The sequence below is a fragment of the Bufo bufo genome, chromosome 5 (assembly GCF_905171765.1).
Source record: "Bufo bufo chromosome 5, aBufBuf1.1, whole genome shotgun sequence".
Taxonomy (NCBI): Eukaryota; Metazoa; Chordata; class Amphibia; order Anura; family Bufonidae; genus Bufo; species Bufo bufo.
The window spans coordinates 492,898,248-492,925,544 of record NC_053393.1 but is presented as its reverse complement, the minus strand read 5'-3'; the positions used below and the strand labels follow the sequence as shown (position 1 = coordinate 492,925,544).

At 42.3% G+C, this 27,297-nt stretch overlaps 1 protein-coding gene across 1 annotated transcript in view; it reads right to left on the bottom strand.

Moving 5' to 3' along the window:
- Positions 1-4,818: 4,818 nt before the first annotated feature.
- Positions 4,819-27,297, bottom strand: part of ZEB1 (zinc finger E-box binding homeobox 1) — a 147,698-nt gene continuing 125,219 nt past the window's right edge. Inside the window, exons 7-9 of the mRNA XM_040434253.1 lie at positions 24,707-26,460; positions 9,114-9,294; positions 4,819-5,786 (exon numbers count right to left, since the gene is read on the bottom strand). Coding sequence (XP_040290187.1) covers positions 5,254-5,786; positions 9,114-9,294; positions 24,707-26,460 — 2,468 coding nt within the window. The 3' untranslated portion in view covers positions 4,819-5,253. The remainder of the gene's footprint in view (positions 5,787-9,113; positions 9,295-24,706; positions 26,461-27,297) is intronic.

The window sequence follows — 27,297 nt, the reverse complement described above, 5'->3', positions numbered from 1 at the left end:
GGACAGTCCGGCTTTCAGACTCCCTGTGCTTTATGAGCGTGAGCTGCAGGGAGAAAGTCACCCTCCCTCCCACCCCTGCAGCTGACAGAAGTAGATTTTTACTTTCATTTCTTCAATCCCCGTCGGCTGCGGAGTGGGAGGGGCGTGGCCTAACTGAATACGGGCGTGGTTTAAGGGGACCTGTGGGCTGAGTTTTAAGTCCATCTTTCGAGCGTGGCCTGAATGGCCACCCTACCTGCCCCCTGAACTGTCACCTCCACAGCACTCCGCTCCATTAACAGTGTCATCCACAGCACCCTGCCCCTTTAAAGCTGACCTGCAGCAGTGAAGAAAAATGGCTGGGTTGTTATGGAAACCTGGTGTAAAACTGTATGTGGAGACTAAGGACCTGCGAGCTTCTATTGGCTGATAAGGGACATGTGACTGTTTATGGCAGTTGGGATAGGAAGAGAAAGACCTGCAGGCTTCTATAGGCTAATGCAAGTCATGTGATGTGCCATATTTGTATTTTTGGGGGAATCTCCCAGGAACTGGACATGCTAGAGAGCTGAGACCCGGTCTAAAACCTTCCCGGACACCTGATGTACAGGTGTGCAAAATTTCGTGATTGTAAATGCGACGGTGTGGATTCCTTTAGCGGACATACATACTCACACTCTGCTTTATATATTAGAATATATATATATATATATATATATATATATATAATGGAAGATGAAGACGCAGCACACTTATCGGTTGGGTGCAAAATCAGGCCAATATGAACCAGCACCAAGGTCCCATTCAATAAGGAAGAAAGAAGCCAGCAGCACACCATTAAGATAAAAAAAACACGTGGTTTATTCACCCAGTGTCATGAGAAAGACCCCAACAAGCGGTTGAACACTGACACTGGGTGAATAAACCACACGTGTTTTTTGATCTTAATTGTGTGCTGCTGGCTTCTATATCTATATATCTATATATGAAGATAGCGGCGGCACTGGAGACAAGCAATGTGGGTGCTATGTCCAGGGATATTGCTGCTTACCCCAGATGAACAAAAACGAAAAAAGGACAGCACTCCAAGTAAAAAATATACTGGTCTTTAATCACCCATGCAGATGGCAACGTTTCAGCTCAAACAAGGCTCTTGTTTGAGCTGAAACGTTGCCATCTGCATGGGTGATTAAAGACCAGTATATTTTTTACTTGGAGTGCTGTCCTTTCTTCGTTTTTGTTATATATATATATATATATATATATATATATATAAAAACACTAACAGCACTCCTGGAATCCACAGAAAAGGTTTTTCTTTATTCACCATCAAGCTTGAGAAAGGCTCTAGTTCACATGGGTGAATAAAGAAAAACCTTTTCTGTGGATTCCAGGAGTGCTGTTAGTTTTTATATATATATACCAAGGGGTAAGCCGCTCATTCCCCAGTGAACGTGCACCCAACCTTTCTAACCATTTTTTGTCAGTGCCGCCATTCTTCTATAATATATACACACACACATAATATTGACGACACGCTTCGTTCTGTATGCAAGATCTGTCAGTCCTTAGTCCTGCAGCAAGCATATTTTATTTTAGTAAGACTGTTCATAGAGTCATGGTCTGTTGATAACAGAACCTCGACAGCTATGACAGATCCATTTTTATATGGAGCCGAAACAAATAAATTCCCATTGAATCAATATGGCGTCTGTCAGGTTTCCAAAATGATTGCAAGAACAGCACTGCACTATTCTTATTGCCAGAAGGCAAGAGAGCAGCAAGGAAAAAGCCAATGTCTTTTTTTTTTTTTTGCAGCGATACATTACTGGAGGTTTAGATTATACACAGGATGCACACAGGAGCTGTATATAAAAAAAAAAAAAGAAAGGATATTTTAAAGGGGTTTTCCGACTATTTTATACCGATAACCTATTCTCAGGAGAGGTCATAAATATCTGATCAGTGGAGATCCGACACCCAGGATCCCCGCCGATCAGCTGTTTGAGGAGACCGCTGCACTCCACTGAGCACCAAGGACTTCTCAGCTTATGCTAGGCCAGTGACATCACATTCATCAGTCACGTGTCCTAGGAGCAGCTCAGCCCCATTCAAGTGAAAATAATTTTTTTTTAATTTTTTTTAAACAGTCAGTTCTTTAAAAGGCCATGTACACCTTTGTAAAAAATTTTTTTTTATTATTATTCCATTGTACCATACTCATTTTGGAGTTACTTGTTTTTCAATTGGCATTTATTGAAAATTATTAACTACTTTCTGTGCAGCCTTGAGTTTCTCTAGAAGCTAAATTTCCACTCTGTTCCGTCAGGAAGCTCAGCTGATGGCTCCTTATCTCTGAACTCCTAAACACTCATTAATGCTCAGTTCGTAAGTTACTGATAAGAATGTGGCTTAAAAAAGTAATCACCATCTTTAGTAATTTACGGTTTATTAAATGACCAGCACAAAGTGAAAACAGTTAACACTTTATGACAAACGGCTGAATATTTTTTTTTTTAACAAAGACCAATTGAAAAAATTATTTTTAGCCCAAAATGAGTAAAATGCAATAACAAAAATAAAATTGCCCACGAAGGTGTACATAGCCTTTAAATTGCAAATCTAGTAGCTTAACTCCATTTTCTTAAGTGCATATTAACTCTTTAATAACTGAGCCAATTTTAATTATAAGGACTCACAAAAATGTCTATCCTCTTCTCAGGGTTCATAATGTTTTGTTCAGTGTAGCTGTAGGGAGACAAATTTTTTAGGACGATTTTTATTTTGTATCAGATTTATTTTACGGTCCCTATAGGTAAGCATTTACTTTATGCTTTAGATAAAATGTTGAAAAAAAGTGCTTTTTATAATTTTATAGGATTAGGTGTCTATTACGGGGATTCTTAATTTGTGTCTCGTCACGAGACATTCACAGACCGTGATCATTCCTTTTGAAAACACAATCAAATGTTCAGTATTTGGTCAATGACCGATAACATTTGCAAATGTTTGTGGAGCAAAATGAAGATTCCAGCCACCCACCCAAAAGGTAAATTAACACACGCAATTTCTTGCTAGGATTTAAAAATAAAAATCGGAAAAGTTTAACAATTCAATAGATTCTAGTATTAGACAAGAAAACTAATATTTAGATGCACGCAATAAGAACAATATGATTATAGTAGATGTTTGAGTTACCATTGTATTGGCAAGGGAAAAAATATTACCTTTGTAAAAACGTGGCCAGGCCATTTTCTGTTTTCTTTAATTCTGCGTCATGAAAATGTTCCATCGCCAACCTTGCATAACAGAATATTGTGAAAGAAGAAACTTGCAGCTATGTCATTTACCAAACAAAGACGACAGACAATTGTAACTTGTTGATGTATTTTATTGTGAGAGAGGGAGCTTGGTAAAAAACTAGAAAATGACTATGATATTACAATGAACATAAAAAGGTATGTTTCATTTGCTTTTTTTTTCCCTGCCAAAAACATACAAAAAAAAACAAAACAAAACAAAAAACACATGAATACAAGAACTAATTGGCACAAAAAAATATGTTAAACTTTGTTCCCACTTCCCAAATACTGTTTCGTAAAATCATCTAATTTGGCTTGCTAAGGACAATAATTGTGGTTTTTAACGTTAATCTGAAATAAACTGCTTGGCATCTGGCTGCAAGTCTCACAGTGAATTTCAAAAAGTTTCCTTTCCATATCAAAATCCAGACAACGGTAACAAGGATTTGATTGCAAGTGTAAATCTAATACATTCCTGTCTTAAATTAACCTGTTCTACAGTCCAAGGCAAGTATAAATGTTAACACTGTTTTAAATCAAATCTCAATGCAAGAGAACCATTTTGTAGCTCTACTTTAAATCTTATCAACTTTCCAAAATTTCATACTAAAATATATTATTGTATTAATACAAACTACAGTTTTATACACTAGACTGTAATAAATAAAGAAATATAAAAATAAGACACATAAATATAAAAGTTTTCTAAAACTAAAAAGGTACAGGTCAGTAAGAAGGGTATTAATACTGCCAGGCTTTGAAGACATACAGTACACAAACAAAAAACAAAACTTGCACAGACCTAAAACTAAAAGAACTTAAAAATAATACTGATAGGTAATTTTTTTTAGCTAACACCATTGATAAACGAGGTCTATAATAGTTAGCATTTCGGAGCAAATATTGGCAATTTGTTTCTTTTTTTTATTCCACGAGGAAGGCCGTGATTATAAAAAAAAAAAAAGAAAAAAAAGATAGACTGGAATTAGAATTTTGATTAAAAGATTTGTTGGCTTTAGCTACTTAGAAGAGAGAATACCAATACTACAAATGCTAGTGATTACAGACCACCATTAAATAAAGGCGAAGCCTTTAAAATACTGAAGAATGGCACTTACAGCACAGAAAGTCTTGCATAAGGCCAAGAGAAGATACATAGCTTTAAATCCTTCATATAGGTACGGTACATTTCAAGCAAATATGAACACTGATGTTTGCAGATTTATTTCTCAGAATAAACTGTTAGTCCCTGCAAATAGGAGTTTCATGAAAAAACAAAACAAAACGATAATTTTGTAACTCATTGATAAGAACACACCCCTTCCTTCCACGCCGCTGTCTTAAGGCTAGAAAATATGCTGTAAATTATATTTTTTTTCTTCAAACTATATTATCTATAAAACTCTACCATGTCCTGGACATGACCAGGTAGTAGTAGCATTTAAAATATGTATTATTTTGTAAAGGAATTTTTGTAGTGCAGTTATACTCACATTTCTTTTATAAAATAAAATACTGAAGCAGTTTTTAGTAGATGTCTGTAACGGTAATAATAATTATAATAAAAAAAAAAAAAAATAAAAAAAAAACATAAGATAGAAATTTTCTCCCAAATGTACAAACTAACCAACACAATAACAAAACGTAATACTGATAAAAGAAATGTTGTTTCCAGATGTAAATATGAGCAGGTTCCTTAAAACCCCATTCAACTTCATTGTAGTCATTATATACTGGACACTGCAGGTAAAACGCGTTTCCTAAATTTTAAAATTGCTGCGAAAAATTTCTAAGTTTGAGATTCAGGCACACCTGGATTTTTTTTTTTCTTTTTTTTTTTTTAACACAGTAGTGAATAGAAATCACAGTATACACACCACTGTGTTTCAGAGAAAAGCATGTATAATATAGAATAAACTTCATTTGAACGTCAAAAGACTTTTCCATAGTGGAAAATAAAAGAGAAGACCAGCTAAGGGTTGGCAGCCTCAATTTCTGACACGTGATTTTCGGCAACTTCTGGTTCCAAATTTTCTATTTTATCTACACATTCATCATCCTTCAAGGTACCTTCCAATGGTCCTGGTTCAACCCCTAACTCTGGCTCTTCAAGATCGTGCATTTGAACACTTTCTTTTTCATCCTGTCCATCATCCGTATCTTTCTCGTCCTCTTCCTCCTTCTCGCTCTCGTCTTCCCGTGTTATGCTCTCATGTTCGTCAGAGTCTATCTGAGATGGAGAGGCTTGGGAATCTACGTGATCGTTGCTGAGGGTCTCCTGTAAAGTCTCTTCATGCTCCATGCCATCACGTTCCTCTGCCTCCTTCTTGCAGTACGAGTAACGATGGTTCATGTGTTGGGAATAGGATCCGGAGTGTGAAAATCTCTTACCGCATTTGTCACATTGGTAGGGCTTCTCTCCAGAATGGAGACGCATATGTTCAATTAAATGGTGTTTGTGTTTGAATGCCTTTGTACAGATTCCACACTCATGCGGCCGCTTTCCTGCAAATATCGAATAAAAAGAAAGATGAAATAGATATTACAGTGTGTTTTCAAGGTTACAGACCTGTCAGGACTCCAAGAAAAGAGAAGTGTGAAATCCCAAGTTTATATACATATACTGTTGTATCTAGACGTATTCGACAGTCTACATATTACAATCAGGACTGGAGGAACGTCTAGTGATTTGGCAACCCGAATGTTAAGCCCAAGTTCTGCTAATTTTCTATTATCTGTAGCACAGTTGCCAACAGCCTTGAATTTGCAGGGAATGTCTTGGCAAATTCGGGCCGTTTCGTACTGAAGATGAGATTAAATAAGCCACACCCATGAGTGGGAGGTTTGATGTGGATTTAGGGGTGTTTCCAGGGGTGGGGCTTACATGCCATGACTTTACCCACTAATATGTTGCTAAATAAGCTATGGAGAGGGGGATGCCCAACCTGCGGCCCTCCATCTGGAAGCTGTTCAGGCATGTTGCGAGTTGTAGTTTTGCAACAGCTGGGGGGCCGCAGGTTGGGCATCCCTGCTATAGAGAGTTTCAAGCACATTTAAAGGGAAGGGCATAGTCAATTTTAGGGTACGACGCGGCGGTCCGACTGGCTGGATGCGACCAATCACGGCATAATTTTGTGGTAAAATTGTTCTGCTATTGGCTGCCATGGCCACATGCAGGGCTCTTGTGGAATAGAGCGCCATCCTAAAATTAGATGGACAGCAATTGATCGAACCTACGTGTCAGCTAGTGAAGGAGAAATGAGCGGGCAGCTTCTACCTTCAGGAAAAGTCAACATCTGTAGGAGTCAGACCACCAGCAATCATTTGCTTGTGGTGTCTGCTCTCAGATTAAAAAGGTGCTGTCTGTGGAGAGGAACTAGTGCAATTTTTTTTCCAAGCTGGGACTACAAGAAATCAGCATTTACGCAGTTGTCGTATCCAATAACATCTGTTCCTTATTTGCTGCTTCCTCAATATTCTCTTCATGTTCATTAAATAACATTTTGTACAGAAATAAACAAATCGCGACCTGACAGAAATAAATTAATTGCAGAATTACCTAAACAATTTTAGAACTGTGCTCTAAATTAAATATACTCTACAGTTTAATTCCCAGCAAGGAAAGTGACAGGAGCGGCTTGGCTTGTAATCGACGATTATCAAAAAGCCCTTGAAATCTTTGTATACACACATTTCGGTGGTCGTTGTTTTACTACAAAGATTAGTGAACAAATTACATTTCATTAATTAGAAGTCTGAGGGCCAATTTTGCAGCTGGAATACATGATTAGGTGAGACACTGAATACTACAGCCCATATGTTCAATAACCAGTATGACAACGATCATTATTTTGATTAAACCTGCCGAGATGAAGGAGCCGTCAGCAGTATCTAAGTCAGCTGCAAATGGATCAATTCCAATAAGCAGAAACTATATACTGTATTTTGTTGACAAGATGCACTTTTTAGCAAGAAAAAAAATTGTGAGTCTTCTAGTTCGTAGTCAGAGTAGTCCAAAAGTGCCAGACCTCCCTAACCGCTTCCTTATTGATTCGGCAGAGCGCTCTGCTGAATCACCGGGGGAGCTGTGCATCTGCAAACTTCGATCTCTCCCTGCTTGATCAATGTGCAGGCAGGAGAGGAAGGTGAAGGATCATGGAGAGGACTGAGAAACATAGCCCTCTCCACCCTGAAGGTCTCCCCAGCGGAAGTAACTGCAGCTGAAGGATCTTTGATGATGTCATGAGTGGAAGGGGCAAGAACAGGAAGAGTTTTTATTAAAGATGTGTGTGCAGCAGTGCTGTGTGTGTATAATATGCATACTGCAGTGCTGTGTGCATGTATAATGTGCATGTTGTAGAGCTGTGTGCCTGTACAATGTGCATGTTGTAGAGCTGTGTGCCTGTACTGATATAATCTCATGATCATGGAGAGTTAAAAAAAAAAAAAAAGATCTAGTAGAACAAGCATGGCATCACAGATCAATGACTGGAGACACATTTACTTGGATACATTTAATGAGGTGACCACATGTGCCATATGGTTTGTTTCAATGGTCACTAAGCTTAACAGGAGCTTACCAAAACTATTAACCCCTCTATGCTAGACTCCAGGGTTAGTGACCTTGACCCTTCAACTTCATAAAACCACCAGATAAGGTTTAATAACTAGAATTTTTTTTTTCTAATTTTCTGTTGTCTAAACCCGGGTGCATCTTCTAGACAGGTGTATCTTATAGTCTAAAAAATAAATAAAACAATATAGAAATGTCGGAACGCTGGGTCTTTCCTCAAAAGTGCTTCCCCGCTACCCTATAAAAAAGTCTCTCGGAGGCTACTTTGGAGTAGTGTACCTCTTGGTGCTCTTGAAGACATTCTGCCCAGATGACTGAGAGAAAGCATATCACTGAACTGAGAGAAGCAGGATGATCATTATGATGAACTGCCCGCTATCTAAGCTGTTCTGACCTAGCTGTTAGGAGCAGTGGTTATGTAAGGATACACACGGCGTACTGGTTCCGGACAGCCCAGTCAGAGATACTGCCAAAAAATAAACCTAGATTTAAAGGGTTTTAAAGGTCCTCTAAATAGGTCTACAGTATCTGATCAGTGGGGCCCCGGGACCTACACTGATCAGCAGTTAGAGAAGACAGCGGCACTCACAGGAGCTGTCTTCTCACAGTTTACCAAGCACAGCACTGTAACATCGTATAGCGCCTGTGCTTGGTGTCTTTGCTCAGCCACACTCACTTGAATGGGGCTGAGCTGCTCCTAGGCCACATGACACATGAACACGTTGTCACTGGCCTAGGAAAGTCAGAGAGAAGGCTGCAGTACTCATGGGAGCACTGGTGCCTTCTCAAACAGCTCATCAGAGGAGGTCCGGGTGTTGAAACCCCACCGATCAGTTACTGATGACCTAGCCTGTAGGCTAAGTGGATCAGTGCAGTGGCAGGAGAAAAGCTGCAGTCACTGACTTCCAGACAGCCCACCTCATTGATGCTGCACTGCTGGGAGAGGAGGGGTTAGGGCTCGTCCGAGGCCAGGAACTTCTTGTACAGACCTTCATGATGCAGGTCAATGGAATCAGGGGGCACAGAAACGTTTGTATAGCTTCCAGTGTTGGCGGATGCCTCAAACAGCTGATTGGTGGAGATGCCGGGTGCCGATACTAATGACCTATCCTAAGGATAAGCCATCACTATTTCAGTTCCAGAAAACCTTTATTAGTAAGTTAACCACGTAAACTGTATGTCTGCCATTAGTTTGATCAGACCTAGATGTTGCATGGGCAGGGTATTAATGTAAAGGAAAGTGTAGAAGGACTACATACCTGTATGTTCATACTTGTGCCTCAGCAGGGAGCTGCTCTTCTGGAATATTTTATCACACAGGTCACAGGCGTACAGCCCATTCTCCGTCTTCTTCAGTTTCTTTTTGGGTGGAGTGGAATCGGAGTCATTTTGATCTTCTACATTGGACACTCCCTCGGAACTGGTATCCTGTCTCTCATCCTGGAATCAAAACGGCAAAAGTTAAATCTTTCTTCTGATTATTTGTGCATGAAGCGTCGTGTGAGCAGCACACCAATCTGCTAGCGCGACATTATTCGGATTAATAAATGCTGCAATTTAACGCTCGTTACATCCCCAGCAGGACTGGTTTACCATAATTACTGTGATCAGATCGTGTGTAACATTCTGCCACTGGAATATCTGAGCAACGTGCGGAGTATTCCTTGTTGGGATGTGACTGCTTGTAGCTATGAAATTACCAGCGCACCAGCCTGTGCATATAGATGGCGGAGCCCCGTTTACAGCAGTCAGCGCGCGCAGGCCGCCATGTCTATATGTTCTGCTATGCAACTTCTAGTCTATGTCTGTAGCATTCCAGAGCCAGCGCCTACGATTTCCTTTTTTTTAAAATCCAAAATCCTTGCTTCACTTTCATCTTCAGTCAGCTTATTAAAACCGTAATTTACTTGGGTAGACTCATAAGTAGTGTAAACATATGCCACAAAATCAGCACTTAAAGGGGTTGTCCAGGTTCAGAGCTGAACCTGGACATATCCCTATTTTCACCCCTCCTGCCCCCCTGATATGAGCATCATGCTCCGATGCTCTCCTTTGCTCTGCACACAATCGCGCAGGGCAAAGGCTTTTTTAGGAGATCTGGTGATGTACCAGGGTCTCCATGGGTAAAGCTAGGCGGAGACTTCATTCATAAAGTAGGCGGAGCAGGCACGTGACCTGCCTGCTAGTGCTTACTACAGGAGCGTGACATGTGTGTACCGGTAAGCACATGGGGAGCAGGGGGAGCGCATCACTATTATTTAGTTTAGATCTGATGATTAACACTACGTATAATACAGTACATACTGAGCTGCGGGGCCAGAGTACAGCGCCTGCACGGCCCTGCCGCTCTCCCCGCCTACTACAGTCCCTCCTCCCTCCTCACTAATACATCGCAGACTGAGATGTAAATTGCCAGCATTCGCCCCATAAGACGCAGGGGCACTTTTCCCCCACTGTTGGGGGGGGGGGGGGGGGGGGGGGGGGGAGTGAGTCTTATGGGGTGAAAAATACGGTAACTGACTTTACAAAATTTTTAATTACCTGCAATTACAAAAGAATTCAGATCCAGGTGCTGGTTTACAGAATTTCAACAACAAAGATTGGGGTATGATCTGTAATGTGTTCAATTCTTTGGGGGAAGTTCTGTGTATTAAAGGAGCTTTCTGGTTTGCATTAATATCCTCAAAAAAAAAAATTAAAAAAAAATATACTAAATTTAAAAAGGTCTCAGTAATTTTGTCATTCATTTCTTTCCCCTTTATTGCTCTTATCTCACGTTCTGGGCTGTGGTCACATGACCGTATCCATGCAGCTCTTTCTTATTTCCCGTGATGTTATGTCCATGGGAGGGGCAGTGATAGGGGAGTGTCTATGTAACTAGCTGGTGGGAAGAGCTATAAACTAGCTGGGTCTTGCGGCAGTGCTAGGGGAGTGTATGTAACTAGCGGGGTGGGAGGAGCTATTAACTAGCTGGACGTTGTTAGAGGCGGTGTCTATGTAACTAGCGGGGTGGGAGGAGCTATTAACTAGCTGGACGTTGTTAGAGGCGGTGCTGAAGCAGTGGCAGAGAAAGGAGAAGTGCATCATGGGTTTGCATGGATACAGGAACAGGAAGGGCTACATACAGGATGGAAACAGAACAGGGTCATCGGTTTACATGGTGAAGATGGATCAGTAAAGTACAAATTTTGAAAAAGAAAAATATGTACATGAGGTAAGCAACTACATGAGCATATCTGTTACCACAGTAACCATAAAACTATAGTAAATACCAGAAAAACCCTTTAATGTTTTATTATGCAACTTGCATAGAAATATGTATCTTCATAACCTGAGCCTGACATGTACCAGATCAGGGATACCCAAGCTATGACCCTACCCGCTCACAGGCACAGATGCTCCCACGAGCTTATGAAATGACATCACTGAGGGTTTTTTCATATGAATGACATCACTGGTTCATGGGACATTTATAAAAGTGGGGTTTCAACTGATGGTTGGCTGATGGTTTTCCTGCTTGTACTTTAGCTGATAACACAAATATGCACAAACACAGACATTAAAATATTGCAAGATTCATCCAAGAAAAAAATATATAAAAAAAACACAACAACACGTTTCCAGAGGGGTTATAGACACCGCAAAGATACGAGGGGGGCCGAAACGGGAGCTGCTGCCTATGCGCGCTCCTAGATTCTATAGTGTGCTAGCATGACCACCGCTGCTGAAGGGTGGTCATAACAATGAAAATGAACAGTGTATAATGTGATCGAAAAATGGATCCAGACAGCAAAGGGGGCAATAAGGACAATCACCATACATTAGTAAGTGCCTTGTATTAACTTTCGCTACATGATAATTGCCATTTGCTAAAGTCAGGCAACCCTTTTAAGAATACTGCTCTACAATTTCTTCATAGTTTTAACCCCTTAGTGCCACCCATATGTCTTTTTACGGCGGTCACTAAGGGGCCTTAGGCTGGGCCGCCGCTTTTTCATGGCAGCCCAGTCTAAGCGATGCACGAGTCCCCTGTGCAGCGGGGGCTCGACTCACATGCGAGCCATACTCCTGCTCCGACAGCCCGGACTGGCAGGAGTGCCGATTCGGGCTGTAAAACCCTTTACGTGCCGCGGCCAATGGTGCCCATCGCATGTAAAGCAGTGACAGAGGGTGTGGACTCCCTCTGTCTCCCATTGGCACTCTGCAAATGCAATCTCGGAGTGCCAATGTGTATAAAGCCTGGGTGGGGTCTGTTATAGGTCCCAAGCCAGCCTTCAGTGTCTTCCAGCAGACTGTGCCTCTCTGGCGCAGCTTGCTGGTCAATGTCAATAAAGCACTGACATTAAAATGCAATGCACTATAAGGATAGTGCATTGTATTTTAAAAGCAATCTAAATGTTGTCTGTTATAGTCCCCTTGTGGGCCTATTAAGTCTTTACGGATGTGGCGATACTATCCCCTGGAAACGAGCAGTGTATAATGTGAAGGAAAAATGAATCCAGCCAGCAAAGGAGACAATATGGACAATCACAATACATTAGTAAATGTCTTGCATTAACTTTCTTTACATGATAAATGTCATTTTCTGAGGTGAGACGACCCCTTTAATGTAAAATTGAAGGCACTACATTATATGTTGGTGCTTCATAAATAAAAGCCGATGAGGAGGATTAGAGTAACTTAGTAACCGCTCCATTTCTCCATAAATGGGTTAGCTACAAATAGATTTTAGCCAAAAGTATACAAGTCTCTGCTACCTGACTGGAGTGCATTTTAATTGTTTGGTTGCCATTAGGATATGAATGGAGTCACCAGATGAAGTAACTGCAGGTGCATCGCACAATGTCTGAGTCACTCAGGATGCCAGATCGGAGGAAAGCATGAAACATTAAAGGATTAGGAACTATGTTTGGAAGCTAAACCCTGATGGAGGAAGGACAGTCAATCCTCTCAGATGTGACAAGTCAATAGGTGACGATCTACCGTAGAGACCAAAGGGAATTAGCTGGACTCCTTCCCCGTGTAACATCACTACTATTTGTCTGCCTGGAATTCTACTGTATTCTATTCATCAGATACTAATACATAAAGGCAAGATCGTTTTTGAAGGTCCTCCCCCTCGCAACCCTCGCCTCCCGTGGATCCCCCCACTCCTGCGGCTAGTCAAGATAGCTCTCTCTGACATAATGTAATGTCATGTCACTGTATATAATGTCATTGTATAATACTGTGGAGGGGGCCCTGACAATCTTTTAGTCCTCCTTGTGGGTGGGCCCCTTCTGAGTTCAGGCCCTGTAGCAGCCGCTTCCCCTGGTCAGATTACTACGCAGGCGCTGCGGGGGCGGAAGGATCCAAGGGACGCAGCTGACAACATAGTGTGCAACAAGAAATACTGAACTTCTGGTGAAGGGAGAAGGGGCCTAGAAATCAGTGACCACTAAGAAATTACTAACAAAAGCTCATTTAGTAAAACGTATATCTTTCAACTTGACATTTTCACCAGAATAACCCTCTAATATATATAAAGCAAAGCTATTCCTCTCATTACCAAGTGTTCGTCACCTGTGAGGGGTTGTCCCCACCGGTGAAGAAGCGCCCACCGCCTGCCTGTTAATTGACAGTTCTGGACATCTAGTCTGACCCCGATGATCTGGGCCATGCGCTGCGGCTTCTAGAAGCAGGGCAGGTGCTGAAGCTTGAATCAGCGATACCGTGTGCTCCGCTACACTTCTGGGTAGATGCGCAAATGCAGTCGCTGCTCCGAAAGCAAAATTTGAGCTGTGGAGCCTGTGTCGCTACTCGGAGAAGCAGCGCAGGGCCCGGCTAGATGTCCAGCGCGGTCGAACAGGCAGGTGGGCACTTCATCTGCGAGGACGGCCCCTCAGAGGTGAGGAACTCTTCTGATGAGACAGATACATTCGCTTTTCCCAAATATATATATGCATAGGTACCCATGTTACCTCCAAACAGGCACTAGTACCACTTTCACAGGATCAGACGTTTACCAATGTAATCATGTACTGGGGTGCTTAGAGGTTAGATGGCTGAGGTCAGCCAGTCTGACGACCACTATGAAAACATCATATCATGCTTACCTCTAGAAACAGCGCCACTCTTTTGGTGGTGCCTGGTATTGCAGTTTGACCTGTTACCTGAATAGCCTATATATCATACTGAACACTTGAACAAGAGTGGCAATGTGTGGGAAACCAAGCAGTCATGTTTGTCCTACAGTATATGATACAACTCCTATAAGGCCTCACGCACACAGCCACTGTTGACCGGTGCCAGTGCTGCGGACCACAAATTGTCATCCGCAACACACGGGCACTGACCTTAAGGTCACCGTATGCAGACGCAGGACCCATGCATGCACTACTTTTTTTTGTGGTGCGAAGGGAACAGACCGAAAAACCCACGGAAGCACTCTGTAGTGCTTTTGCGGGGTACCGTCCCTCCGTTCCATACCACACCTTCCGGATTGCGGAGCCATACAGGTGAATGGGTCCGCATCCATGATGCGGTGCACAAATGGCTGGTGCCTGTATATTGCAGAGGCGCTCTTTGATGGCTGCAGTACGGGCCCCGGCCAACAGTCGTGTGCATGAGGGCCAAGGTATAAGTGTCAGTGTCCTGCAAGAGTCATCATTGGAGAGGTTGAAAATTCAAGAAACAACTATATTAGACAACCTCACGTAAAGCAAAAGCAGCAATAAAAGGGAGTAGACTAGACAGAATACCTGGTCCTTCCGTGCTTCTAGCACTCCACATTTCTGTAATTTGAGAGTAATTAGGGAACACAAGAAGCATTACAGATTCAAAAAAATAGATGGAAATTGTGAAAATGACACGCTGTGCTGAATGCAAGGGGGGGGGGGGGGGAGCGTGTAACTATACGGAATGCAGCGCAGCACTAATCTCATACACACAGGTGTCACAACAAACAACGCAGCAAGCGCCGCGCTGTAACACAACATGCATGCCATCAATTACACCCAAGGAATTACGCTTAAATCACTCAAATGAAATAATGTACATTTACTAAATCAAGAAAAAATATCCATGATGAAGAAGTCTAAGGACTTGCTTTACTTTCATTTATTACATTTTCAACATCCATATTTCAAACAAAGGTCCTCAAATGAGCCTGCTGCCTATAATAACGTGCGTGAGAAACGTAAAAACGCGTTTCTCAATAGATTTCTTCATATCAATCAGCTATTTTGTTAAAACTCTGTCTGCTCCTGTGCTCCCAGGACACCACTTCTTGTCCCATGTGGGTGACTTTTTCCCCATTTCACATTTTTTAGTTGATAAATTGATCAACTTATTGCAATTAAAACTGCCATAAAAGAGTCCAGGAAAATTGCCGCGAGTGGCAGGCGCCTTATTTATCAGTTTTTAGATTTTTCTTCTTTTGAAGGGGTTATCCCATAGATAAAGGGGTTCTCCGGGGCTTTTAATATCGATGACCTATCCCCAGGATAGGTTCATCAATATCAGATTGGCAGGGGCCAGACACCCGGCACCCCCGCAGACCAGCTGTTTGAAGAGGAGGCGCGCGTGCCGTGCCAGCGCTGCCTCCTCCTCACTGTTTACCTTCTCGCCGTCTCCTGAATACACTTATATCGGAGCGATCCGTCCCATTAAAATGAATGGGACGGCTTGGGTGTAATTACACTAGCTCACCGCTGCAGAGGAGACGGCGAGAAGGTAAACAGTGAAGAGGAGGCAGCGCTGGCACGGCGGCGCCTCCTCTTCAAACAGCTGATCGGCGGGGGTGCCAGGTGTCAGACCCCTGCCGATCTGATATTGATGACCTATCCTGGGAATAGGTCATCAATATTAAAAGCCCGGAGAACCCCTTTAATGTAAAAAAAAATAAAAATAATTATAAAAAAATGAAAATCCGATATATAGTACATGATACATGGAACCAGCCCTACACCTCACATGGATCCAGGCAGAGATCTCAGGTGGATCTTTTACTGCAGCTGGCAGCAGATAAAGGATGGAACTGACAATGTGCGTCCACCTCAGTGAGCAGGACAAAAATATTAGAAAAAGGACAAACAGTAGGTGGCGCTATACAGATAGCCTTAAGTGAATAGTTAAGTGGCTATAGTACGTTTTTAATTACATACAATTACAAAAAGTATTCAGATCCAGGTGCTGGTTTGAAAAATGCAGACTATTTTTCATGGGACAACACCTTTAACAGGGAATTTCTTGGGGTGCGGTTCAAAGCCAATTCTTACACAGCGCCAAAACCTGTTCCCACACAAGTATTGCTGAACGCCTCAATGACTAACAGTCAATTATCTATAAATACCGCAGTAGGGTGGTATTGTAAAAAGTTTTTTTCAGTGGTCAATGGACACTTTTCAATGTCAAGTGTGGTGTAAAAGGTCTAAATTTATGTGTTCCTATAAACAAACATTTACATTCTTTTTTGATCTATGAAATAGGAATGGCCTAAGGATCGATGTAACAAGCTGGTCCTGTGGTGGCCATAAAAGAGATCCTAAAACGTCTCTATGGGCAGTGTTAACCGTAGCATAGGCCCCTTCTTAGAATAGAGGGAGTGGGAGCATGAAGTTGCACCAGGGTGTGGTTTAACATGGTTGTCTCATCAGGACAGTCCTTGTCCACATGCTTTATTAGGGCATATAGATGTCATAACCTATGTCGAGGACCACCGTCTATAAGCCAAAGCATTGTCGCCTGTGTGGACCAGAGCTTTATGTATTACATGGACAGCTGTTAATATTTCCCCGCCTCGGTAACAAATCAGCTGCTGGCTGGTGGTCTCAGGAGCTGGATTCTTCTTGTGCTTCATGCACACAACCGTATTTTGTATCCGTGTCCAATCCGTATTTTTTGCAGCTTGCACACGGGTCCATTTCTTTTAGGTATGTACATTCCGCAAATTATAGCAATTTCTAGCAAAGGGAGTGAGAAAAATACAGATTGCACACAGAAGGTGTCCGTATTTTGCAGATCAGTGGTTTGCAATACGGACATGTGCACAAGGCCTTAATTAGCCGGGTATTACTGCAAAAATGTGGAAATACTTCCATAACGTATTTAAACAGTGGGTAAATAACTGTGGCCCAGATTAACTAATCATAGGTAAGCTTAGACCGGCTGTCCAGATCCGCACCAGATTTATCACAGGGGCCCAGGCTGGATTATAAACGTGGTGCAGGGATAGACACTTTTCTCTGACTCTATACCAAATATTGTGTGCAGATGACACTAAGCTATGTAGAACTGAACAGTCTATGGAAGATGTCCATAAACTACAAGCTCTGCAGCTGGAAAAAGTACAGAGGAGAGCGACTAAACTGATAAGGGGCATGGAGGGTCTTAGCTATGAAGAAAGATTAAAATAATTAAATGTATTTAGTCTTGAGAAGAGATGTCTAAGGGGGGACATGATTAACATATACAAGTATATAAATGGGCCATGTAAAAAATACTGTGAAAAACTGTTCCATGTAAAATGCCCTCAAAAAACAAGGGGGCACTGCCTCCGACTGGAGAAGAAAAAGTTCAGTCTCCAGAGGAGTCAAGGCTTCTTTACTGTAAGAACTGTGAATCTGTAGAATAGACTTCCTCAGGACGTGGTCACAGCAGGAACAGTGGACGGTTTTAAAAGGGGTTTAGATGAATTCTTAAAAGTAAACAACATTAATGCTTATGAAAACGTGTAGAAATCTGAGTCTCAATTCCTTCTGGGATTCACATCCCCACCTTGCCCTTGGTTGAACTTGATGGATTTAGGTCTTTTTTCAACCGTATCAACTATAACTATGTTGGCTTACTTTGAGACCCACCCCTTTGCCACAAAGCCTCACCCACATTCCGCCAAGCTCATCCCCTTGTAGGAAAAAATGTGTAGAAACTCCAGACGCGTCAAATTTCATCACGTTTTTAGACAGATTTTTGTCGCACAAATATTATTAAATCTGGTCCTGTGTGTTACAATGGTTAAATCGACTGTATATTATTTACAAATGTGGGAACACCCAGATTAAAAGTGTGTCAAGATAATACCACCACTCGGCCCCATAATACCGCTATATGGTGCTTAAAATAGTGTAATTGCATTAAAAAAAAATACCATCCTACCGAGCATTAAAGGGGTTTCCCTGGGACCTATGATTGATCTATCCGAAGGATAAGTCATTAATGTCTGATGGGCAGGGGCCCTACTCCCGGCTACTGATCAGCTGTTGGAAGGGGCTCTTCATAATATAACACAGCGCCATACATTGTATATAGTGTCTGTTCTTGGTACTGCAGCTCAATCCCATTTACGTGAATGTGACTGAGCTGCACAAAGGCCATGTGACCGATGGATGGGACGTCACAGGTTGTGGAAGAGACCGCAGTACTGGTCTGAGTGCGCTGGCCTCTTCTAAAAGCTGATCTTCAGACCACTGATCACATACTGATGAGCTATCATGTAGACATGTCATCAATATTTACTGTAAATCCCAGGAAAACCCCTTTAAGGAGACCAACCATAGAAATGTATTAAATACACAATCAAAATACATTTCATTTTTACTCTTCTCCGCCAGTTCTGGAGCATGGACAACATATATGGCCGGGTCCCAGGACGTGGAGCCCTCACCGTCCTGATGAACTGAACATAGATCACCGTACACAAAGTAGAAGCCAGGGTTGGGAAGTTACATCTGTAACATAGACATTAACAGTGGGTTGTTTTACAGTTATGTGAACATGGCCTTAGTCCGAATCGGACAGGTAGGTAGCAGGTGTGACTACCAGTATTAGTGCAGGCGCAGGTGGTAATTACTGTGGTTCCCTAGAAAAAGTTCTCACACTCTGCAAAAAAATATAAAGTGACTCCATAGAGAGAAAAAAAACGAGCAGTAACCACATGTAAGACGGCACGTGCGCGCACACTTATTACTGCGGGTGTGGGTTTAGCATTGATGGAAGAATGCACTTGACATAGGGCATGGTATAGTAACATCACGTCTGTATAGATGTGGGTGGTTTAAAGGGGGTGTCTGAGATCTTTAAAATATTAGCTTACAGCAGGAAACTATAAAATAATGAGAAAAACAAACAAAAAAACCCGTACCTTTTAAATACCCCGCTGCTCCAGTCCCCACTGATCTTGCAGCAATCACATGACACACATCATTCACACGTATCAACAGCATGTGACTGTCTACAGCGGTCATGCAGGACATTTAAAGGGTTAACAATATTTTTTTCTTTAATTTACACCGTTTCCAGCCACTTAAAAAAAAAATATAATAACCTGACAACCCCCTTTAATACTCAAATTAAGTGTGTCAGAATATACTCCTCTGTACAGGAATGGAAAAACAAACATGGCTGATGTCTTCCAGAAACAGTGCCACACATGTCTATGAGCTTTGTGTGCTATTGCGGCATAGCTCCATTAAAGTGAATAGGAATGAGATGCAATACCACATGTCACCAGTGGACAGGTGTGGCGCTGTTTCTTGTAGAAGGTACCCATGTTCCCCTAATCGTGGGCAACCCCTTGAATAGGATATGCTTCTGCCACACTTTCTAAGTAGATTGGCAAGATGTATCTAACTGTTAGGCCTCTTTGGGTAACGACAGGAAACTGATTTGTGCTCTGGATTATGAGGACTTGGGAGAATGAGTCATGCCGGAAAAACCTGAGAAGAATGGTGCATGTGAAATGCTCAGTACAGACCAAACTCTCATGTGAAGATTGGGTCAGTGTCCACTCCAGGTGGTCCTCAGGATAGGTCATCAATATCAGATCAGCTGTTTGAAGAGAACACAGCACTCCTGCGAGCGCTGCCTTCTCATTCACTTTAATGAGGCCTCATGCACACAACAGTTTAGTTTTTTACGGTCCGTAAACCGCGGAGCCGCAAAAAGCGGAAGCCGCCCGTGTGCCTTCTGCAATTTGCGGAACGTAACCGGCGGACCATTGTAGAAATCCCTTTTCTTGTCTGCAAAACGGACAAGATTAGGACATGTTCTATTTTTTTTTGCGGGGCCACGGAACGGAGCAACACTGAGTGCTGTCCGCATCTTTTGCGGCCCTATTGAAGTGAATGGGTCCGCACCAGAGCCGCAAAAACTACGGCTCGGATGCGGACCCAAAAAACGGTCGTGTGTATGAGGCCTGAGACTGAGTAACTACAAGTGCTCCTTCCCACAGAAGTGAATAGGGGCGGAGGAGCTGTAATTACACTTCTTGCCGCTGCAATTTGAACAGCGAGCAGGAAAACAGTGAAGAGAATGCAGAGCTTGTACAAGAGCTGTGTTCTCTTCAAACAGCTGATCTGCAGCGGTGCCGGGAGGGAGACCACCACCAATCTGATATTGATGACCTATCCTGAGGATGGGTTATCACAGTAGGGATAAGCGAATCGCTTTCGAATTAAACATCCGAAGTCGATTGGCATAAAACTTTGTTTCAATACTGTACGGAGTGAGCGCTCAGTACAGTCTTTGAATGTATTGGCTCCAATGAGCCGCAATTACTTCGCAAAGTCTCACGAGACTTTGCATAATAACTTCATAAATTGATTTCTACTGTAAAAAACCACTTCCCGAACTTGGGTTCGGTTCCAAGTGAAAATATCTGCCTAAAAGGAGCCTAAAAGAGATGCCTATTTGTGGGTATCTTTTAGGCTCCCAGTCACTCCTGGCTATCTGGTACCACATGCTACAGGGAACCAGGTAACAACGGCCACGATCCTGGAAAACCATTATAAGGGTCCATTCACACGTCCATAATTTGGGTCCGCATTCGTTCCGCAATTTGCGGACCCATTCACTTTCAATGGGGCTGGAACGGATGCAAATCCAAATTTCCTGGATCCGCATCTTCGGGATCCGCAATTTTGTTCCAGGAAAAAATAGAACATGTCCTATTCTTGTCCACAATTGCGGACCAGAAAAGGAATTTTCTATTATAGTGTCTGTGATGTGCGGATCCGCAAATTGCGGATCGCACATTGCAGGTGTCCGTGTTTTGCGGATCCGCAATTTGCAGATCCGCAAAACACTTACGGACGTGTGAATGGACCCTTAGACAGCCACGTAAGTGAAATGCAGGTAAAGTGAACCTGCCACTTCAACTACAAAACACTCTCAAAATCTAATCTAGCTTTGGGTTTTATTCATCTTCTATACAAGACGCTGAACAATCCCTTTAAAACAGCGATTCCGATTCAAGTTAATTGCTGTGCTTTGTTTTAGGAACCTAATAGCCAGACAACCATATATAGGTCACATCCTGGTCCTGGAGATGTGGGGCCTCTCAATACGGACAGCATATTAAATAGCCGCAATACATCCAGTGCAATTACTGCAGGAGTCATGGCTGTAGTGGTTTGATGATAAGGCTGTCCCTCAACAGTTTAACAAATAGAATCACTAGGGCAGATTTACTATTGCAAATGTGCAAACATTGTGGCGAAAAAGATATGCCTTTCCAAAAAGAGAAGAAAGCCTCTGATGCCACCAGATGTGAGGAAGTTAACCTGAAACAGTTCTTGAAGCATAGGTTTGATGATAGCTAAGCCAGCAACTCATCTGCAGACAGCTTGCCCTCATCAGTGCAGAGCAGAGAAATCTTAATTTCCAGGACTTAATTCTGGAGCACATGCCTTACAGCACATTTACTAAGGGATTTAGACACATTTTTGCTATGACCGGAAAAGAGTTGGTGTCACTCGTTAGAGAAGGTGCATGACTTAAGATGGGACACCATGCGCCAAGAATTTTGACAAAAAATACGTTGGTATAAAGTCAGACTAAACAGTCTAAAGATGCGCCTGATTTATCATCCAGCATCAGCCACTATAATAAATCTGGTACAACTTTAGACCATTTGCACCATCTAAATTTAATAAGCCCCATCATCTACATGGGGGTCCGAGATTACTTCATGCTCCCAGCTTGCCTAGTTTAAGCTATGTATCCTATAAATAGTAAATACCATCTAAGGGTACTTTCACACTTGCGTTGTTTGATTCCGGCAGGCAGTTCCGTTGCCTGAACTGCCTGCCTGATCAGGCAAACTGTATGCAAACGCATGTAATTTTTTTTGACTGATCAGGCATTTTTCAGACTGATGAAAATGCATTGCTATACCGGATGCGTTTTTCCGGTGTCATCAGGCAAAACGGATCCGGTATTAATTTTTTCTCATTTTTAAAGGTCTGCGCATGCCGGATCCGGCAGTAATACATTCCTATGGGAAAAAATGCTGGATCCGGCATTCAGGCAAGTCTTCAGTTTTTTTCGCCGGAGATAAAACCGTAGCATGCTACGGTTTTCTCTTTTGCCTGATCAGTCAAAATGACTGAACTGAAGACATCCTGAACGGATTACTCTCTATTCAGAATGCATGGGGATATGCCTGATCAGTTCTGTGGCGAAACCAACCTCGCCACTGGGTTTTGGAGAGGCCTGTTTACCAGCCTCTTGCCTCAGGATTATGGCCCATACTAACTTTAAAGGAGAAGACAGACCGGCCGCATAGCTTAAATCTGTCTTTGGAATTGTATTTTGTTATGTGAGGGTACCCAGATAGCTAATTTTATTGTATTCGTGTATTCTGAGTGCCATTCACCTAATGATATGCACTAAGACTTGAGCTATCTGGGGCTATGTTAAATGTCTGTTTGCTGTGGGGGTGTGACATTGTGTGTTTGGGTGGTGATTTCTGTCCTGTTGTCCCCACATGTGTATTGGCGATTTCCCTTTGTCCTGAGAGATAATTGAATTGCTCCTCGGGTGTCTCCAGGGCAGAGAGGAGGAAACCATGATGCATTGTGGGGATGTGTTGTGTCTGTGTATCCTGAGTGCTACGTATCTGTCCTGTGTCACAGTCTTCCTTCTGGTCCCCTAGGGGCATGTCCACCAGATGGGGACCTGCATAAATACGGGCGGGTAGCCCTCAATAAAGTGTGCCTGTTTTATACCTTCATGAAGTCTTGGCTCATGTTTGGGGGATGGAATAACTACACTCTTGGGGATTGCTATATCACAATACTCCCCTGAGTATAAGCTCTTGTAAGAGCTTGCTCCTGGTTCCTGTCTCTGGATTTAGGAGAGGTTCACCCACTGGAGCCTTGTCGTAGGTCCAGGGTGGGTAGGAGACGGCGAGACCTCCACCAAGTTTAGGCGGTTCGTGGGGTCTGCAGTGCTGACGGTGTCAAGTGGAGTGCTTGGAGTCCTCTGGAAGCACTAGGAGCATCTATCGACGGAGGTACCCGGTCGGGGTGCTAGGCGTTCCGTTACAAGTTCTTTTCCGGTATAGAGCCCCTGTGATGGAACTATGCCGGAAAAGAAAAACGCTAATGTGAAAGAACCCTAATTCTAATAGAACCAATTTTTGCCCTAACTGCAGGAATCTAGGTTCATTAACTAGTCAATATCATAGGTAGGACTACACACATAAGCCTATGGTATAACTAATAAATACCTATAAATTACTACCAGACCGCTTATAAATCAATATAAATTTATTACATGATTGCAAAGACATATATAACATACATAATTAAAAAGGGGTATGAGTGCAGGGAAATGGCGACATCATCTGGAGGAAGGACACTTATATATCACTTATATAATTGCACTTGTACTTTATTGTGAATTTATGCATTTGTGTATATGGACATATATATATGAACTCTGTATCCGCTGTGTCCTTCCTCCAGATGATGTCGCCATTTCCCTGCACTCATACCCCTTTTTAATTATGTATGTTATATATGTCTTTGCAATCATGTAATAAATTGATATTGATTTATAAGTGGTCTGGTAGTAATTTATAGGCATTCGTTTAATTATAATGAAGATGCCTATATACAGAGTTTAGGTCACATACACAAATTGTGGATCCGCTAAATATGGACGCGATCCGTGTTGTAGCCGCATTTTTTGTGGAACCACTTACTTCAATGGGTTTGAAATTTGAAGACAAGTATAGGACATGTTTTCTGTGGAACGGACATACAGATTTGGAAAGCACACGATCATCTGTGTGCTTTCCTCCTCCATATATCCGCTCCCAAAAGGATGACACATGCAGACCATGGACCCATTGAAAACAAGTCCGCAAATAAAATGCGGACAGCATCCGTATTTTGCACATAATTAAGGCATGTCAAAGCTAAATCACGCCAAAACTTGTTACAAGAAAATGTAGACAAGCACCGTAGGGCCACATTTACACCTTATGCTACAAAAATATATTTGTTAAGAAACCTATAAAACCCTTTCAGCAATGGCACTTTGTAAAGCTGGCCATACATTTTAGATACTCTCTTCAGACTGCCCCATATACACAAGCATGCTTGGCTGAGCGTGCATGTATTCAAAAGCCACCGACACTTCAGACGGTGGGTTATCTCCCTGAGAACACAGAATGGGGCACGTTGAAGTCCAACTGCCTGATACTTATCGTCCTAAAAATCTGCTATGAAGGAGAGTACAAAGGCCCCCCCCCCTTCCCCGATACATATTGATTGGCCAGTCTCACCAAAAATGGAGGGTTTCGTTAATAATAATCTAATGTTTAAGGCCAGCTTACAGCAGGTCTCTTTGAAAAACTAAATTTGGTTCAATTTCTCTATCCAGCAATACCAAAGTCACCTGTTACTCTTATGGCCGTGTAAAAAAATGCAACCTGGGTCTAGAAAGATAGATACTAGTCTATGAGGACTGCATAACTAACTAGACCTTACATCAAATAATCCTGCAATGTATCTACTGGTGTCAAATATCAACGATCTGACCCAATTGCCCACAGCCCATGCAGTTTTCAGAAAACATAAAACATTACCTGAATCCCGTTTGTTTGGAGGCTTTTTTGTGGTGGTTCGGGAACTGTAGGGGTAGGAGCTGTAGCATAAGTATATGTCACTTGAGGGATCAGGATAGTCCGTTTGTTGGCAGCTAGTGCTCTTAAACAGGGTACACTGTTCTGATCGGTAATGGCAACAATAGTAGGTAACTGGGCAGTGACTGTAGGAATAGCAATGTTTATGGGATTGGCACTTGGGTTTAAAAGTAGAGCTGGCTCCGACTTTGTGACACTGTCCATTTGCATTGGTTCTTTTTTAACACAAGATAAGTTCAAGGGTTCTTCTTGAACAGAATAAACACTGCTCTGGTAAACGCTAGTTATGGAAGGTCGTTCCGGTACATTTCCAAGCTGCTTTGGTAAGGATAAGTCTAGAGGTTCTACTTGCTGCTGCGAGGGGCCCTGTCCCTCGCCAGAGGTTGTTGCATCGTCTGAGTTTTTTAAAGAAGAGAGGTTTAGTGGTGAAGGAGAGGTTGTGCCACTCGTAGAACCATTTGTGGTCAATGGTTGAGAGGGCTCATTCTTAGGGGGGTCAGATACGCCATTCTGAACTCTGTCTTCGTCTTTTGTTTCAGTATTTTTCTCTGTCAAGTCACCATTGGGTTCAGATGTTGGAGAAGATGACCTTGATGACGGAACAGAAATTTCTCCACGTTGCATTTTTTCAAACCACTTTTTTACCACGTCCAGTGGTAGATTAACCGAATCAGCAATTTTAGAAAGTTCTTCGGCACTCGGCTGCGCATTTAGCGCATAGTAAGCTTTTAGGAGAGAGAGGAGATTCTTCAATGGTGGTTGACTAGGAACGAGATTTGCATCTGTGGTGTCCACAGAGGAGGACTCAGACTTAATAGGTTCAGCTTTACTACTTTCAGGAAGCAGTAGATCACTCTTTTTCTGGTCATAGTGCTTGGGTTCTTGAAGTGCATTTGTGTTTTGTGGCCCATCGTCAGAAATCGTGCAAGTGCTGTCCGCTGTAAACTTTGTGTCTTTTTCGGTTTTAATTGTGAGATCTTCTGGTAATTTTTCTGCCTTGCAAACTTCTGCTTGAACTTCTTTCTTTAAATTTTGTGGAACAATTGGAAGCTGTGTTGGTTGCTCTAAACTGTAGTTTATGATGATTTTGGTTGTTCCATCTTGATCAACCAGAGGAAGACTAATAGCTGAAATGACAGAATGACCCGCTTGCTGAATTGTCCCTTGTTCTTTGGATGCAAGACTTGCATGACTATTTTCTAACACTTGTCTGATTACATTCCCATCCATAGCCACCTTTAGAACATTTTGAATGTCACTAAGATTAATACTAATAGGTGATACCAGGCCCATAGTTGGTAGAACAACAGCTTGTACCACACCCTGAGGAGTACTGGTTGCCTGCAGAGAGCTTACACCACTAAAAACCCCATTTTGCAAAGGGGCCGAACAGTTGATTCCTGATGCAACCACTATGGGCTTTATTTCATAATCCACAGGTTCAGTCTTAATTTGGTTTAATGGAAGTTGTTCCTGTAAAGGCTTGTTCTCCATCTTTTGTCGAATCGGTGGCCGCACGGGGCTACCAGGGGATGCTGAGAGGGATGGGGAAGAACACTGAGGGGTTTTTAATCCAGATCGTGCGCGTCCATTAACAGGAATAACTCCAATGCATTTTTTACTGCTTATGTGGGAACTGTAAGAACCAGAATGGGAAAATCTCTTCTTGCAGTTTGGGCACTCATATGGCTTCTCTCCTTCAAGATAAAAACGTATGAGAATATTAAAGCATAACTTGAAAGAATTCCCATAATACACACAATACACAGGTGGTAATATAAAATATCAGCTTTTTATTAGAAGTCATAGAATGGAAGTCATAGAATCATATTTTCGCTGGCCAAACCTGCCAATTTCAATGGGAACCATCATGTTTATGGGTACTGTCAGGCGATAAGGGGCAGCAGAGGTGTCTAGGTACCATGTATCTCCCCCTTCCATTGAAATAACCAGCGTTTGTCTGAGCTGAATGTACAGGCTATTGCTCTACAACTGTACTCCATGTAGTATTAGACCCCATGCTCACGACCAAATCGAGGATCCGCAAAATACGGATCAGGTCCGTGTACTGTCCACATTTTATTTGTGGACCCATTGTTTCATTGGTTCAATGGTCCGCATTTTGCAGACATAGGGGGGAGACTTATCAAACTGGTGTAAAGTAGAACTGATTTAGTTGCCCATAGCAACCAAATAGATTCCTCCTTTCATTTTCCAAAGGAGCTGTCCAAAATGAAAGGTGGAATCTGATTGGTTGCTATGGCTAACTAAGCCAGTTCTACTTTACACCAGTTTGATAAACGGCCCCATTAGTCTATATTTCTGCAGAACGGACATAGGGATGCGGAAAGCATACAAAATGATCCATATGTCCTTTCCGCAAAATGATAGAACATATCTTATACGTGTCCACAAAATACAGACCCACTGAATTCGATTTGAAGACACCAAAATGGATATGGTCCTGTCCATGGGCCCTTAGGGAAAAAAATCTGATAAAACATAGATTGAGACTACAAGATCATCCTATCTAT